Source organism: Populus alba, chromosome 10 (assembly GCF_005239225.2).
Source record: "Populus alba chromosome 10, ASM523922v2, whole genome shotgun sequence".
In the NCBI taxonomy this organism is placed as follows: domain Eukaryota; kingdom Viridiplantae; phylum Streptophyta; class Magnoliopsida; order Malpighiales; family Salicaceae; genus Populus; species Populus alba.
The window spans coordinates 21787728-21802640 of NC_133293.1; the positions used below are offsets into that span (position 1 = coordinate 21787728).

Genomic DNA, 14913 nt, shown 5'->3' on the forward strand with positions numbered 1-14913 from the left:
AGGTACTGGTTTAAGAATTCATTTAACATGATTTTTGAACTATAATTCTTGACTTTAAATTATAATTTAAAAGTTTTTTTTCATAAATAACTTGTGATAAAAATAAGTTATGACGACTTTAAGTTAGAAATGTATTTAGTAAAGATGATTTAAAATGGTTTTTTAAAGAATAAATGTAGTACAAGTTTAAGTTAAAATTTAAAAATCTCAACTTTTAATTAAATCAAGATTTGGCTTAATTTTGTAACAAGCTTTTGATTTAAGTAACCAAAAATATTTATTACTTTTTTGGTTAAAAAAAATATTCAATTTATAAAAATCATATCAAATATAACCCTAGACCTGTTCTTTGATAGCTTGCAGGTTTACAGCTCTAGTTTGTCAGCAGAACATGGGATTTCTTTCTAAAGAAACTTAAAGAGGCTCTTTTCAGCCGCCAGGTGGTATGGCCTGAAACAATCAGTCCCAAGGCAGTGACTTTACTTGGATCATTTTCGTGGTCCTTAAGATTTGTCTAAAATACAGACATTGTCTAGCATTATTCATATTTCTTCATGAAACATGTACAAAGCAAATAATAATGGAGCTACGTGAGAGGCTATCATGTATAGGACTAAGCATAGTGAGGGATCATTCTGAAAATACCGTTGTTATGGTAACTTAGCACCTTACCATTTCTGTTTCCAGCTCCAATTTGACCAGAAAGAGCTCCCCATCAAACCTCAACCCATATGCTTCGGCAGGCTGAAGTAAGCCATCCACCATTCCACCAAAAACGTACAAGCGACACCCTGAATGATCCGCACAGGCTCGATGGAATGATCTGCGGTAGGGTTTATAACCCTTTGCCTTGAGCATTCTCCACATATTATTTGCCTGCAATCCCCTTGAGTTTAATGGAGACTGCGCTTTATGTGATGGGATCTTACTAACATCTAATACCCAAAAATCGTCCTTCCTGCGCCGCTGTGAATCTTCACCTCCATAGATTAGCAGCCGACCTCCCAAAATCAGTGTGGCTGAGTGGCCGACTCGTGGGAGGGAGACTCCTGCAGGTATGTCTTGCAAATTATAGAGAATCTGTTTCCACTTGAGTTCATCCTCAGACACTTGCAAGAGCCAGACATCATGCAGTGCATCATACCCCGAACCTCTTCCTCCAAATAAAACAATTCCTGTTCCTTCGATGCATGTTAATGTGTGTCCTGAACGAGCAGGAGGTGATGGATGAGTCACCAGCTCCCTCCATGTTCCAGAACAGAAATTTTCTGAAAGTTCTAGAATCCAAGTGTCTCCCATTCTAAGGCCGCACAATCCAATCCCTCCATGGATGACCATTGTACTTTTATCAATGCAGCAAGCAGCATGAGCCCCACGGGGTGGTGGTGCTATGGATCTCACATCAAGCAGCCTCCATGACAATGTTATACCAAGGTTCTCACTGAGCACTACTTTCCCCACCCATGTATCATTTTGACGCATCCCACGATCATTAATTCCTCCAAAGAGCACCAGATAATCGCCAATGACGATGCATGTATGCCCAAATCTCCCGTTTGGAATTCCTGAATTAACTTTCTGCCACTTCAGCATCCTTTGAAAATCATTACCTATGTATGCCACCCATGTATCATCGAGATCTCGCCCTGAGGAGAAGACCAACATAGCAAAACAAGAAATGCTTATACGCCAAACCACTTTGACATAAACAGGTAAAAAACTAAATGCAGAACTGCTTCAGAACAATGGAGAGAATGCCGGCCCTTCTTATCAGTGGTGATTGTTCAATTATTGTCCATTTTCACTGGTATAATTTCCCATGGGGCATGCTGAAAATGATTCAATCATCCTTCCACTATATAATTATAGCTCAAGCGGCTAATAAATCCTGCATGATATCAACAAAGAGGCATTGATGGGTTTTGTTTTTCATTTCACTGCGCAGAAGGCGAAAACGGATGCTCAGATGGATTTGCCTCTGAAATCTACACCTGGTTGCAAGTACTTTAAGTTCAAAGATGATGCTAATTGTCCTACATCAGGACTCTTCTCATGGAAATAAAGATGTTCTACTGAAAGTTTATGCTTCTGATTGCTAGTTCTATTACTGGGATGAGGCATGCTCTTAATAGTCCCACTGGAAAAGTAGCAGCAACAAAACATTATGGAATCAGAATATGATTGCTGCAATACAGTATCCGAGTTGCTAAACTTCAAGGAGGGCACTCTACAAGAGGTGGGGCAATTGCATTTGCAGCAAGCCACCAAGGAACTAAACATATTATCGTTTTACAGTATCTTAAATGTTAAGATCTTGATGCCAAATTAAGCAGAGGAGCCTGCTGTAGGCTATAATGTGGCACAGACAAATATACTTAAATTTGAAAAAAACAAATGCTACTATTTGATAATGTAGAGGAATAGATTGAACTGTTGCCAACCAGAAATTTAAGATGCATGATTTAACTGTCGCCATCTCATACCCACCTACCTCAACTCACACAACTTATGCTCAATTTCAAACTTACTAATACATTGAAGCCATGACCACGAAGCAAGAAGATTCTCAAGCCATGGAAACCCTAATCCGTGGTTAGTTGAATCAGGAACACTAAACAACTGAAAGGAAAAACTAAGGATCTGACATGAACCAATATAAACATTCCTTTGGCATCCTTAACCAGCAAATCAAACAGTGAAGCATCACATACACACATGGGCACATTTAAGACACAGAATGATTAAAAAAAGAAGACAAAGAAACTACTATTCAAATCAAAGAACATACGGTTTATGAATCAAAACAACTAATCAAAGAAAAGATAGACTAACCTCCTTCACAGCCACCACCAAACAAGACCAGGCAATCAGATACAAAGTTAAGACAGTGAGAAGCCCTGGGAGTTGGGAGCATCAATTCGCTATCTTGGTCGGACAGTTTATGGCAAGAAACTGAGTCAAGCTGAGACACCTGCTTGTATAGCCTCATCCATGGCAACTGCTGATTGTTTTTGGTATTGATAGAAGACTTGAGGGCATCCACTGATGTGGACCCCCACTCCCTCCTGCATATGGACTCCCACAGTGTATCAGAACCTGTTAAGGACCTGAACCTTTTGCAAGTCCTGGCAAAGGAGATGAGTGAATCTATAGGAAGCAGAAGCAGGATTGTGAAGAGATGGTCTTGAGCTAGCTTAACAATTGGCGACGACGATCCAATGTTGCTGCTAGTAGTACTAGTGCTTGTCTCAGCCATGAAGAAAGTAGTCATTCTTGTTGTTTTGTAAGATAGCACTCACCTATGACTTCTAAGATGTAAGGCTATGGAGCTACGTGGGATTGTGTTGGGTAGAGGGTAGGGAGAAACAAAACACACTTCTGAAATGGTCTGGTTTTATTTTGTTGCTCATGTCATGTGAAAGAAAGAAATGGTGATAAGGCAAACATGGAAGAAAGGTAAATTCTAAGAGTTGAAAAGAGATGGAAAGGGAGAGATTGTACATAGAAGGATAGATGAGGAGAGGCCATATCTTTTGTCTGCTACCTACACTCTCTAGTGTTCCTTGCTATGTCATTTGAAGACAAGGAAGCCAAATGGCAAGCAGAGACCTTCGTCTGTTTGTTTCATCTTTTACCCTTTCTCCCCCCCCCCCTGAATTTACAGTGAGCCAGAAGGGGTCAATGTGGAAAGTGGGATATCCTTTGATTTCAAATGAACATAGAGAAGTTCAAAGTTGGGAGACATTTTGCATGATGGTGCAGGGTCCAAGTGCTGAAGATCCTTTTCTCAGTGTCAATATGCAGTTATACACCAGATTTTTGGGTTCTTTTTCAGTCAACTCTTCTATTTTTTTGTTGTACAATTGAACTCTGAAAGATAGCCCTTGTGGAGAAAAGTTGTCAACTGAAGATGTGTGAGAAATTATCTCCTTGTTTCTGAGTGATTTTGCCCTTTAAAACACAGAAAGATAGTGCTTATAGAGAAACTGGATAGACTTCCAAGATTTGAACTTGTATTTTACCTTTAGTTTTTAGGGAAAACCAAGCCCTGATGTATTTCATACTTCTCAATTGAGTCTCGAAGCAAGACTTTTATCAATCGAGTCCCAAATGTTTCAATTAGGTCCTCTGTCCAAGTCCGATAATTGTTCCATCAAATTTTATTCCACATAAAGCCGTTTTATTGCGCAGAATACATTACCATATATTGATTGATAGAATGGCCCATTGAAGAGTATGTGAGACATTAGGGTTCCACGTGTCATGATTGAAACCGTTGGATACACAATTAACATCACAAAAACACCAAATGAAACACTTGTATCACTTTTATTGGTGGGCAAAACCCATGAACGAAACATCCAACAACAAATATCCTACTAGCCCATTTGGTCCATGCCAAATTGTTGATTAGATATGTCTTCCTTCATGCTTTTTTGTAATTTTCTTAACAGGGACGAAACAATGCCTAGGATTATAACATTTTTGGAACTTGGTTGAGGTAAGACTAAACCTAGTTGCATGCAATTATCATGAGATTCCATCTTGAATAGCAATATCACCTTTACACCTTTCAGTTTGATCACAAAATGTTGAAAGCATTTTACAACACATTTTCTCAACTCAAACAGAAAATGTAGGACCACACCTATTTTTCAAGGCCAGTAAAGACAGCCATGCATGTTCTGGGAAGCTAAATTGATGGTTAAATTTGTCATTTAGTAGGGCTTGTGTCGTACATGAGTTTTGAATATCAATGACAAGCAATACAAATCAAGCATTTGCAAGGAAGTGTGCTTGCTACCAAAATCTTCAGCATTATCTAGATAGATCCTGTGTATAAATAGTAGTCCATCTATAACATGTCCTAAGAGTTTTTAGGTTACATGAAGATTAAAGGGGAAAACAGGGGGGGGAACTGATGGGGTTATTTAGATGTGAAGAAGGACACAAACTCGGTTTCATGTGGTTACCTTGCTTCACGCTCAATCAAAAAGAAAGGAAAGAAAAAAGAAAGAAAGATTGCACAATAAGTAGCCCAATTTTTATTTCTGCAAACTGTGCACTTGGCCTTTATCTATTAGTTTCCAAAGAGCAGCCTTGGCTTCCTCTAGAGTTTCAACAGCATGCCCATCTTCAAATGATAGCCTCTGTATGTTGAACTACAAAAGAATAGAACATTCTCTATAATCACCAGCATAAACACATCACCAAATACAGGCTTGAAAATGCTGTTGGATGAAAGGATTACCTGAGCCCCTTGACGGACCCGAATATCAGTTCCTTTACTGTCTATTGATATGAAGGCAGCATCATCTACCTCCGTGTCAGAGGATAAGAGCTCTTTAAGCAGTTTTGAGAAAATTGCATTTAGTTCCTGTAGCAAATGCAAATCCCAATACAATGAAGCCCACAAAGTACATGCTGGCACATATTATCATCATAGAGAAAAATGCAAGAAGATTAGCACTAGACCCCCTATAGACTCACAGTCATAGAAGTTCATGTGACTGTGTTGTATGACTTTTTGTTAAAAGAAGAATTATTACCATGCCATGGGGCGCATGAGATCCGAGAAAGTGGAAAGTTAAAAGACCACCAAGTTAACAATAGTTACAAACACTCACCAAAACAAAAGGCAACAATCATGAAGTGCCGAGCTAATTTTTGACACATTCAAACTTGACTGGATTCATTTGTAACCCTCAAATATCGTGTTCAACATTTGCCTATTTACACCTAAAAGCATGATTTTCCTGTTTCACCATTCCCTTCTTTCTGAAACATTAACAGCTGTAAATGTAATACATTGGACTAAATGTCATGAGGTATTAAGCTTATATCAGAATGAATATTCTCAGATGAAACACAAAAGTAGAATGATACCATCAGCCTGTCTCCTTAACATAATGCAGAAAATCAAACTAATCAGTATTAACAATATAGCACCCTTGATTGGATAACACCCAAAAGAAAGATATATATATATATATATATATAGAATCTAGAAACACAACAACAGAATCAGTGACAACTTCCATACATATGCGCACATCTTCTCTATTGAAATTACCAAGGGTTTTCAAGATCACCTTGAGATTTTGCTCCCCTCCATCAACTGCAATCTTATCAGGCTGAAGCGCCTCATATTCCTTGACATCAACCCAAGCAACAGTGCCAAAGCCTCCAATAAAATATATGTCACTGGCAAAAAAGTGAGATCTTTAGACATCTGACTTTTCATCTTTAGCAATAAAAATGAGCTTGGAACATAAGCTCGTGGACTCCAAGCTAATTATGCACCACTAGCAACAAATTTACTGACATGTTTAAAAGATGTATTTAGTATATTAGAATGCCAATTCATTCACAAGTTTTGTGAAGTTAAATCCTTTGTTAAATTTTAGGTCCTTGCTCATTCAAAAAAATGTCTCAAAAACAGAGCACACCAATATTCAACTTCTTTATAGTTGCTGTGCTCCCAGGCCACAAAACTAATGAGCATGCAAAACACCACAATGGTTTGCTGCCCATGTTAAATCTAACAAGAAGGGCTCCAGAAAAGTAGAATTTGGAACTAATTTTATAGTTAAAATTTAGCGCAGCTAATCTAAGCAGCTAAAAGCTTAAAGGACATCTAACTAAACAACAATATGCTGGATACAAACCTTATGTTTTGCAACCTGAAATAGTAGAAATTCCCCCATTGCTGGGTAGGCCCTTGTTGATGTTTTGCAATGTACTGCTTATGAGCCCATTCCTGGCAAACATGAACAGATATTATACTCAACAAAGAGAAAAAAAGATACTCTAGAGCAGAAACACCAAAACAAAAGTGAAGAGCAGATGCATATTTCTGACAAAAATTAGTGCTGATTCTTTAGAGAAAATTCTGCTTGTCTCAACAAAACAACCCGTTGACAGTTAGGTTCCAACAAAGAGTAGTCTCCAATATTAAACAGTATAAAGGCGACGGTAGGAATACCAGAAGAATGCAACACTCAATAGAAACTAACGTTAATGTCAAAAGAGATCCATATAGACACCACTAAAACTGAAAACTGATCATGCTGCATGTACCCTCGCGTTGTGCATCTTGAAAGAAAGGAAATCAAGAAACCTACCCTTCAAGGGCATATAGCAAAGCCATACTTTATAAACAGCAGAGAGAGAGAGAGCAGGGGGGAATTACCTGTTGGTGTTCTGGGAGAGGAAAAACATCTCCAAAGATTGTTACCCTTGCATTTGATAAGCCACTCCACCCAGGAATCTATGAAACCTAACTGTCAATAAAGTTCATAAATGGAGAACAAAAACCACCCAAGATATTTCTAGAGTTAAAGAGCAAGTGCTAACCTGCACAACAAGTGTGCATCTGGGGTCAACTAGCAAATTCCTTGTGTGGATGGCCAATGGTGAAAATGAAAAAATAGGATCTACAGATTGAGAAAACAAAATGATTAAATGAGTCAAATCATATGCAAACATCTGTGCACACTGCACATTAGGAAGATCGTTCTTCAATGTTCAAATGATTGTCCAGAATCAAGAGTGTTGGATCAAATTCTAGCCCAATTCGATAAAAAAACACTTTAATAGGATTCTTAAAATGTGTTAGATCTTTTTAGCCAAACTAACTATACCATTTATAGGTAATCAGGAAGAAATATTTATATGTATAATTCATATTGCAAGTTGAATTGCATTATATCATATAACCTTATACCGCTTTATCTTAAGAAACAAACAAAAACAAAAAACTATATGTATCAATCAAATATGAAAATTTGACTTACGCCCCATTGGATCTGGTGCAAAATCCACCAAGGAACCAAATGGATATCCTTCTCGTCGATGGTGCATTCGAGACATTACAGTGCATAGATGAGCAAATCTAGCCTGAATTACAAAGAAACACAAGTTCAGAACTAAGAATGAACATAAGTTCAGAACCATTATATCAAAGACATAAAATTAGACAATTCCAGGCAATGACTAGGTTCTGAAGAAATGAAAGAATGGCCATTACCTGCTCCATCAAATTGCGGACTGCCAAGGCTGGTCGAGGTAAGCCATGAGCCGATGTAGCACTCTGCACTCCACCAGAAATTGGTGTTCTAAAAAGCCCAGCTCTGGTTCCCCCACCAGTTCCGCTTCCATGTGGTACAATCAGAGGTGTTTCCACCTTCAATATGTTCTCTGCATCCTTTTCACTACTTTCACTTTGCTCTATGTTATCCTTCATAACACAAGATAAGCCATCACTACTTAGCCGAAGTAGCCATTTGATACATCCAGTTATTGTCTAACTCATAGAAAAGAAAAGGTTCCAAAACATCATATAGGCATGCGAACACAGCTCTGACAAAGAAAACAGACATCCCAAAATCCATGTTATCTCATTGTTATCTACATTAATTGGAGAAACTGACCATTGGTTTCATCCCCCAGATTCCCTAACAGCCTTTAACAACTTATTATGATCAATGAATGATTAGAACAATTACAACATTAAAACAACAAAACAAAAACTATATTTGACAGGATTGCGTATTCCTAGTTAGTAGTATAAGAAATTGAGAAATTTTCAAGCTCAAACTGGCCTTAGCAGCTCTTCAACTCAATTTCCACAACTTCCTTACCACCAAATATCATCTCAACATATCACAAACCTCAAGGTGAAGAGCAAAGTTGTTCTCTGTTCCACAACATCTTCGAAAAATTCAAGCTTTTCTTAAGCTAATTTCTTTTCAATCTCAAGAGTAAAAATCCTAGCTTTCCAAATCCACTTGGAGGATAGAAATCATCAAACTCTCTAACATAAAATTCAACATTAACTATTTCATTTAACCCTGCAAAAACTATTAAATCAAAGCCAAAATACACAAAAGATTCATATAAACAAGGAATAAAGCACTTTGTCTCTGAGTGCAAAGGAAAAACTACCTGAGGCAAGGAAAGAATGTCATCGGAAAAAAAGCCAAACCCATTATTAGTAAACGGCCCCTGATCGTCAGCATCGCCTGAAACATCACGTGCTAAAGCTTGAAGACGAAGGGAAGAGGAGTGGGGAGTTTCGGCAAATTTGAGAGACCCGGTTGGCTTAGTGTTGTGTAATTTGAATGAAGAAGAAGGGATGTTATTGAGAATTGGGTATGTCTCTGAGTTAGTCATAAAGACTGTTCTTGAAAGAGATTCCATTGAAACACGGAAAGACTGAAAAAGGAAGGGTTTTAAGACAGAGAAGAGAAGGCGAGGAAAAGAAAGAGAGAAAAGGTGACAGACACAGGAGATGTTGTGAACAAAAGATGACCCAATAAGGTATACTGCAGGAGGCTAGGCGTGAGATTTTCCTTATGATACTTCTTTGTGTTGTTACTTTATTAGCGTGAAGGTTAATAAAGGAGAATATCTAAAAATCCTTCCTTTTTTCTTAATAAAGATTATATCTTTTGTGGTAATTGGGTATGCAATGGCTCTTTTCTTTATTTTATTCTAATAGTTTTTATCTAATTGTAAAACTCTTTAATTTAGGTTTAGATATTATTAAAAAAATATATATAATTGACCAATTATAATCAATTTTTTTTTCGATGTTTCGAGTGAGGGTGAAGCCAACAACTTGATTGGCCGCACACGGAAACAAGCTCCTAGTTTATTTACTTAATAATTCGCTAAAAAAACAAGTTTAACCTAGGGACCATGCCTGTGATAGCTCTTTTAAATATGATTTAAAATCTGCTGGACTCCCATTGAAGAAGGAAAAAAAATTGCAGTCCTTGGTAATTGCTATCACTTTTCTTTCTTTCCTTTTTAGCATCTGAAATTTTGACAGAAAAAGTGAAGCCCAACTAGTTTCCATTTTCAGCATTTGGAGAATTCCAAGTCTTGTGTTCAACTATTATTTTATTTGGATGCATTTTATATATTCTTTCCAATGTTCTTTGAAAAAAAGCACTCAACTTGGAGCAATACAATGCAGGTGATATTTTGAGATTTTTCATGTTTAAAAGTAACGGTACAAGTTTTAATAACCAAGAAGCTTGCTTGCGATGAGCCCCGTATTTTGAAGAAACAACCATGGTGAATATCCAGGATTCTATACATTGCTTTATGAAAGCTAATGTTCTTAAAGAATTGGAAAAGAAATCTCAGAAATCTATACAGCATAGTTGAGATGGCAAATTAACGAAGAAAACTAAAAGCACAATCGCATCTTCGACCATCAGTACCTGGGAACTACAAAAAGCAGCAACATTGCATGACTAACTTGGTATTAATAGAGGAAACGTGGTAATATGTAGATAAGTAGAGAAGTTTTTGGTCTGGACACTGCTAGGTGCTAACTATACAGGTATCACATCAACATCTGATGTATCTTCATGTCTCAAAACAATACCGTCAAGGCTAGCTGGAAAGATGCATCTGGGCCATTGCCATCCAGTTGCCAATGGCTCCGGAGGCGGGACTATCATAAGCACATTTTCATTTCTCTGAACAATTCCCATCACGCTAACAGTGCTGCCCTCTTTGATATAACTGCAATAGCCATGGTTGCAGTTTCATCAAATCAATATTTCTAAAATACCTAAAAACATTTTGATGGCTATAGATTCTCAACTAATAAAAATCTTGATGGATGCGTTACTATGATATGGCATATAAAAAATTGCTACGATAAACATCTAAAAAGCTTTCTGGTTCAAGCTCTCCCACCTATGGGTATGTAGTGGGATAAAACACTTTGGTGATCTAATTATTAAAGAAGAGACCCTTACCCTTCTTTCAATCTCATTAGACGCTCATCACTCGAAAGATTTCTCTTTCCCAGCCACCTGACAAACTCTGGAGACAGGTCTTTATTTCCAGGGTTAATATCAACAACAAAGGAATCATCAACAAAAGGGGCTACCCTCGTGCCACTGCCAGTTTTGATCAATGCTCTTAAACCAGATTGGAAATCAGAGATGTAGAAATCAACAACATGCGTCTGCAAAACAAATAAACAAAAAATGTATATAAAACTTCGAGATAAAAGGTAAGGCCACTTGCTCCAAATGAAGGCATCCATTGATCGTTGCAAATTTTTTAAAAAGAAAAGGGAATGTGGTGAACGAGGACAAAGGAAGGGGGCTTTGGTTAGTGAGAGGAATGACAGTTTCAAAGGGGCACACATCCAGATGTTTGCATAAGAACAGTGTAGCCAGCTTGCAGGAAGCTAGAGTTTGTGTGAAAATCTTTACTTGTTTGAGGGAATAGTCTCTTCAATGCTAAATGCTGTAAAGAGGCTTATTCAAAATTTCCAAGGAAAAAAAAAAGCAGCACAGCCAAACAAAAACACAAAGCCATCTTCTCACCTCTGATGATCTCAGTCCCCATGTAAAATGGCGGTGATTAGGGTTGGCTGGTTTTGAACCCCATGCGCGATACTCATATAATCTTGTAGAGGTATAGACACATCTAGGAATTCTTTGGAATGAAGACTCCAAAGGGACATTGCCACAGGTAACCACCTTCACCGATTACAAGACAGAAAAATTCTTATCAATTTCAAAGTATGAATGAGAATACAAAAAAACAATTCAAATATGATTGATTTCCACTTGAGAAATACCATGCATGCCTTAAAGACACAATTATTAGAAAGGACAATGAACGACAATTAAAGGATTGTTGACTTCAGGAGTAGAGGAGGGAGAAAGAAGACTCAGGGCAATCAGTGGGAACTGGCAAGAATGTAGATCTCAATCTACATTGAATGCAAAAGTAGCATAAAGATATCGAACACACATCCACATAATAAAATGAACAATGAAAGCATCCAGTACATACCCCAGAAACTTTCACATATTGTCCATTTTTTGCAGTTCTGAGATCAGTATCAGGATAATGGCCAATGAACTCTATGATAGATCTACTTCCCCGACACATGTTCCAAACAACTAATGCAGCAACTACGACAAAAAGAACCGCAACAACAACAAGGAGGATGGCGTTGTGAACAGCTCCAAGAATAAACCCACCAGCAAGCAATCCCATCACAAAAATCAGTATCACCAACCATACTACTGTTTTTGGGAAGTTCCTCCTCACAGAATAGTCATCATCCTGACTTAAAGTAGTCACAGCTGGGTTGTTACTAATGGAGGAGCTGTTTAATTTCATTGAACCTGTGGATTCCAAGGGACCAGATACTTTCCGAGGAGCACCGGAAGAATTTAATGGTCCTGAAGAAATAGGTCCAGATGTTATGAGACCGGTTGCTGGCAGGGCTGATGGAATAGATCCGGAATTTTGTCGCGTTACTCCACCAGATTGAGGGCCAGAGGACTTCTTTATGGGTTCCCCATGTTTATTTAGTGGTCCAGAACTCGATTTCTTTAGTGAAGCTGAACCAGGCAAGCCTCCGGAGGGTAGAGGACCCGATGTAGTATAGCCAGCACGAGGAGCAGCATTTGACACCATTGACCCTGAATGTGAAGCAGCCCCTGCAAAAGATCCAGTCCTTGAAGGAGGCCCGGTTATTGGCCCAGATTTCCTAGACTTAGAGCCTTCAGTAGGGATAAACATTTTCCCCAGCTCTCCTGATTTCTTAATATCCCCACCTGTATAAGGCATGGCAGATGAGCTCATTGTTGGAGCCTTTTCTTTTGGCTGCTCAAGTCGACCGGATACGACAAGGCCATTGCCAAGTCGGTGAGATGGGTATCTGGAACCCATGAAGCTTCTGTAATAAAACCCAATAAATCACAAGATGAGCTAGAAAATTGCTGGTCTGATTCTCAATGTCCCACTGAAATTCAAAAAATAATAACAACAAAGCCCTTAGTTCTTTATCAACCACCAAAACAAGCATCACAACCAGCATAAACTTAAAACCTTGTTTGCAATGAGATAAGAATTTAATTTTAAGTTTTTGCACTGGTAAGTGAAAAAAAAAAGTGACGATGCAACAAGACCAAATTCCTTGCAACCCATGCTAGGTATGAATCTGTTCCTGAGTGCATTTCCAGGACAATAAAAGATGCATGAGAAAAATCATGTATTGTATATGATTCTCCAATAGGCATGGAAATTGTACTCCTATTGCGATTTATAAATCAAATATTAACTGGTATGTTCATCAATTTTACAGCGTGCAATACTGTTAAGCTCATCAGCAAAAGGTTCCAAATAACAACAAACTTAGAATGCACTCTCCTACACGGTTATTTGGTTTGATGGCGTAGCTCATGAAATCTTGGTCTTGTTCCATTTCTTTCCATACCCTCGTGAAAATTCCAAAACATCGTTTCTTGTTCGGCTGAAAATAGTACAAGCAATGATAACAAGAAGAATACCCGGATCTTAAAGGGGGATAAAAGCAGTAAAACATGATACTCTATCCTACATGTCCACATTGCAGAATCTCGATGCTCAAAACATGTATGAAATGAGCTTCAATCCTATACAACAAGTCAACCCTGGATTCACAAACGGGTAAAAACACTCAAATTGTTAATCTTTCTTAATAATTCCTCCAAACAGTTTCAGACAATTAGTATAAATCTAAAGTTATCCACTTCATGGAAACAATAAGAAATACTCATTTCAACATCTCCAACCAGCCAAGGAGGGCAAAAGACACAGAACAAAAGTATCAATCTTGAAGAACTCAACACGGTCTGAGAAAAGCAGTAAAGGGAAACGGCAAAATGGTAAGAAAAAAGACAGTAGTGTTATGGTAAATACCTGAGGGAAGAAAATGGGAGCGTGGAGGATTTCAAAGAAAAACAGCTGTTGCAGTCACTAGTAGTAGCAGTGGCTGTAGCTATACAAGCAGCACTGACTGAGATCCCATCTCAGTACAAGTCATCATCTTTCTAGAAATCTCTGTTTTTTCTCTCTTCCTCTCTCCTGAAGGATCAGCAACAACTGGTGGGTGGTCTCTACCTGCAGAAGAAGAAGACGGGAAAAAAAAACCCACCAAATTATGAGAGAGAATGGAGTAAAAATGAATTTTTTATTATTAATTATTAGTATTAGTAGCTGAAAACAAACCTCTCACCTTCTTTCCTTGTCTTTCTTGTTTACTTTCTTTTCCTTTATTCTCAAGTCTCCCTCCCTCCCTCTCTCTCTGGGGGAGTAGAAACTTGAAGGGTAAGTAGAGCGGCTGTCCCTGTTTAATGTTGTTTAGCAATGGGGATTATTGTATTGATCATGTTGTTGATGGGCAAAAATACGGTTACCTCTAAGGACTTCGGAGAGGGGAAAGTTAAGTTGTTGTCCTCCTCTGTGTGCATCAAGATCGCGATTGGCTGTCCTAGCTATACTTTCAAATTGTTGTCCTAATAATACATCAAGGTTGCTTTGGTTTTAGAATAACAATTCAAATATATAAAATAAATATTTTTTTTAAAATAGTTTTGGAGTGAGACAGGAAATATTACCCGGGAATCATTAAAATTTCTAATTAACCTCCACTTTCATATCTTATAGATGGTTTTTTTAGAGTGACACAAGAGATATCTTCTTTCCATATTTATTCTCTATATCTTTTTTATTTTGTAACAATAATCAAATAAGAATCATAAATATATTTAAAAAAATTGTTTTTTTTAACAATTCTAGAGTGAGATACCGAACATGTTTTTTCTATCTTTGTTCATGTTTTTTTCTATCTTGAGTGACACAAGAGATATCTTCTTTCTATATTTATTCTCTATATCTTTTTTTATTTTGTAACAATAATCAAATAAGAATCATAAATATATTAAATTTTTTTCTTTTTTTAACAATTCTAGAGTGAGATACCAAACATGTTTTTTCTATCTTTGTTCATGTTTTTTTCTATCTTGAGATAATAATCAAATATTATCTTTAAATTATTAAGATTTGTAATTAATCTTTATTTTCATATATTAATGATGGATT

General features: G+C 37.5%; 3 protein-coding genes across 8 annotated transcripts; all 3 read right to left on the reverse strand.

Annotated features, from left to right (window-relative positions):
* Nucleotides 1-446: 446 nt before the first annotated feature.
* LOC118060194 (F-box/kelch-repeat protein At1g51550) lies at nt 447-4656 on the reverse strand. The gene is made up of 2 exons (XM_035073374.2): nt 2833-4656; nt 447-1646 (listed from the first exon to the last, which is right to left on the reverse strand). The coding sequence occupies exons 1-2, from the start codon at nt 3269-3271 to the stop codon at nt 661-663; spliced, it is 1425 nt and encodes a 474-aa protein (XP_034929265.1). The 5' UTR covers nt 3272-4656; the 3' UTR covers nt 447-660.
* A 182-nt stretch (nt 4657-4838) lies between these two features.
* Nucleotides 4839-9390, reverse strand: LOC118060195 (uncharacterized). Of its 2 annotated transcripts, none has more exons than XM_073411700.1 (9): nt 8947-9390; nt 8030-8305; nt 7797-7899; nt 7357-7436; nt 7193-7270; nt 6669-6760; nt 6093-6204; nt 5252-5377; nt 4839-5162 (listed from the first exon to the last, which is right to left on the reverse strand). In XM_073411700.1, the coding sequence occupies exons 1-9, from the start codon at nt 9199-9201 to the stop codon at nt 5046-5048; spliced, it is 1239 nt and encodes a 412-aa protein (XP_073267801.1). In that variant the 5' UTR covers nt 9202-9390; the 3' UTR covers nt 4839-5045. The 2 variants fall into 2 exon arrangements, with proteins under 2 accessions (XP_073267801.1, XP_034929266.1); XM_035073375.2 differs by having other exon boundaries at nt 8030-8239; nt 8947-9386.
* Nucleotides 9391-10064: 674 nt separating this feature from the next.
* LOC118060196 (uncharacterized membrane protein At1g16860) lies at nt 10065-14295 on the reverse strand. 5 transcript variants are annotated; one of them, XM_073411697.1, is made up of 8 exons: nt 14229-14246; nt 14048-14158; nt 13732-13932; nt 13341-13463; nt 11833-12727; nt 11358-11513; nt 10779-10990; nt 10065-10539 (listed from the first exon to the last, which is right to left on the reverse strand). In XM_073411697.1, exons 4-8 carry the CDS (start codon nt 13373-13375, stop codon nt 10347-10349), a joined length of 1491 nt encoding a protein of 496 aa, XP_073267798.1. In that variant the 5' UTR covers nt 13376-13463; nt 13732-13932; nt 14048-14158; nt 14229-14246; the 3' UTR covers nt 10065-10346. The 5 variants fall into 5 exon arrangements, with proteins under 5 accessions (XP_073267798.1, XP_073267799.1, XP_073267797.1 ...); XM_073411698.1 differs by having other exon boundaries at nt 14041-14158; nt 14229-14243; XM_073411696.1 differs by having other exon boundaries at nt 14041-14295.
* Nucleotides 14296-14913: the final 618 nt, after the last annotated feature.

Bases quoted from the DNA above. Each gene is read 5' to 3' on its own strand.
- LOC118060194 (XM_035073374.2), bottom strand. From the start codon at position 3,271: ATGACTACTTTCTTCATGGCTGAGACAAGCACTAGTACTACTAGCAGC. The intron at 1,647-2,832 runs GTTAGTCTATCT...TCTTCTCCTCAG, and splicing joins TGGTGGTGGCTGTGAAGGAG to GGCGAGATCTCGATGATACA.
- LOC118060195 (XM_073411700.1), bottom strand. From the start codon at position 9,201: ATGGAATCTCTTTCAAGAACAGTCTTTATGACTAACTCAGAGACATAC. The intron at 7,271-7,356 runs GTTAGCACTTGC...TAGGTTTCATAG, and splicing joins GATGCACACTTGTTGTGCAG to ATTCCTGGGTGGAGTGGCTT. The intron at 6,761-7,192 runs GTAATTCCCCCC...CATGTTTGCCAG, and splicing joins CTCTCCCAGAACACCAACAG to GAATGGGCTCATAAGCAGTA.
- LOC118060196 (XM_073411696.1), bottom strand. From the start codon at position 13,375: ATGTTTTACTGCTTTTATCCCCCTTTAAGATCCGG. The intron at 11,514-11,832 runs GTATGTACTGGA...TAATCGGTGAAG, and splicing joins AATATGTGAAAGTTTCTGGG to GTGGTTACCTGTGGCAATGT. The intron at 10,991-11,357 runs GTGAGAAGATGG...TTTGTTTTGCAG, and splicing joins GGGGACTGAGATCATCAGAG to ACGCATGTTGTTGATTTCTA.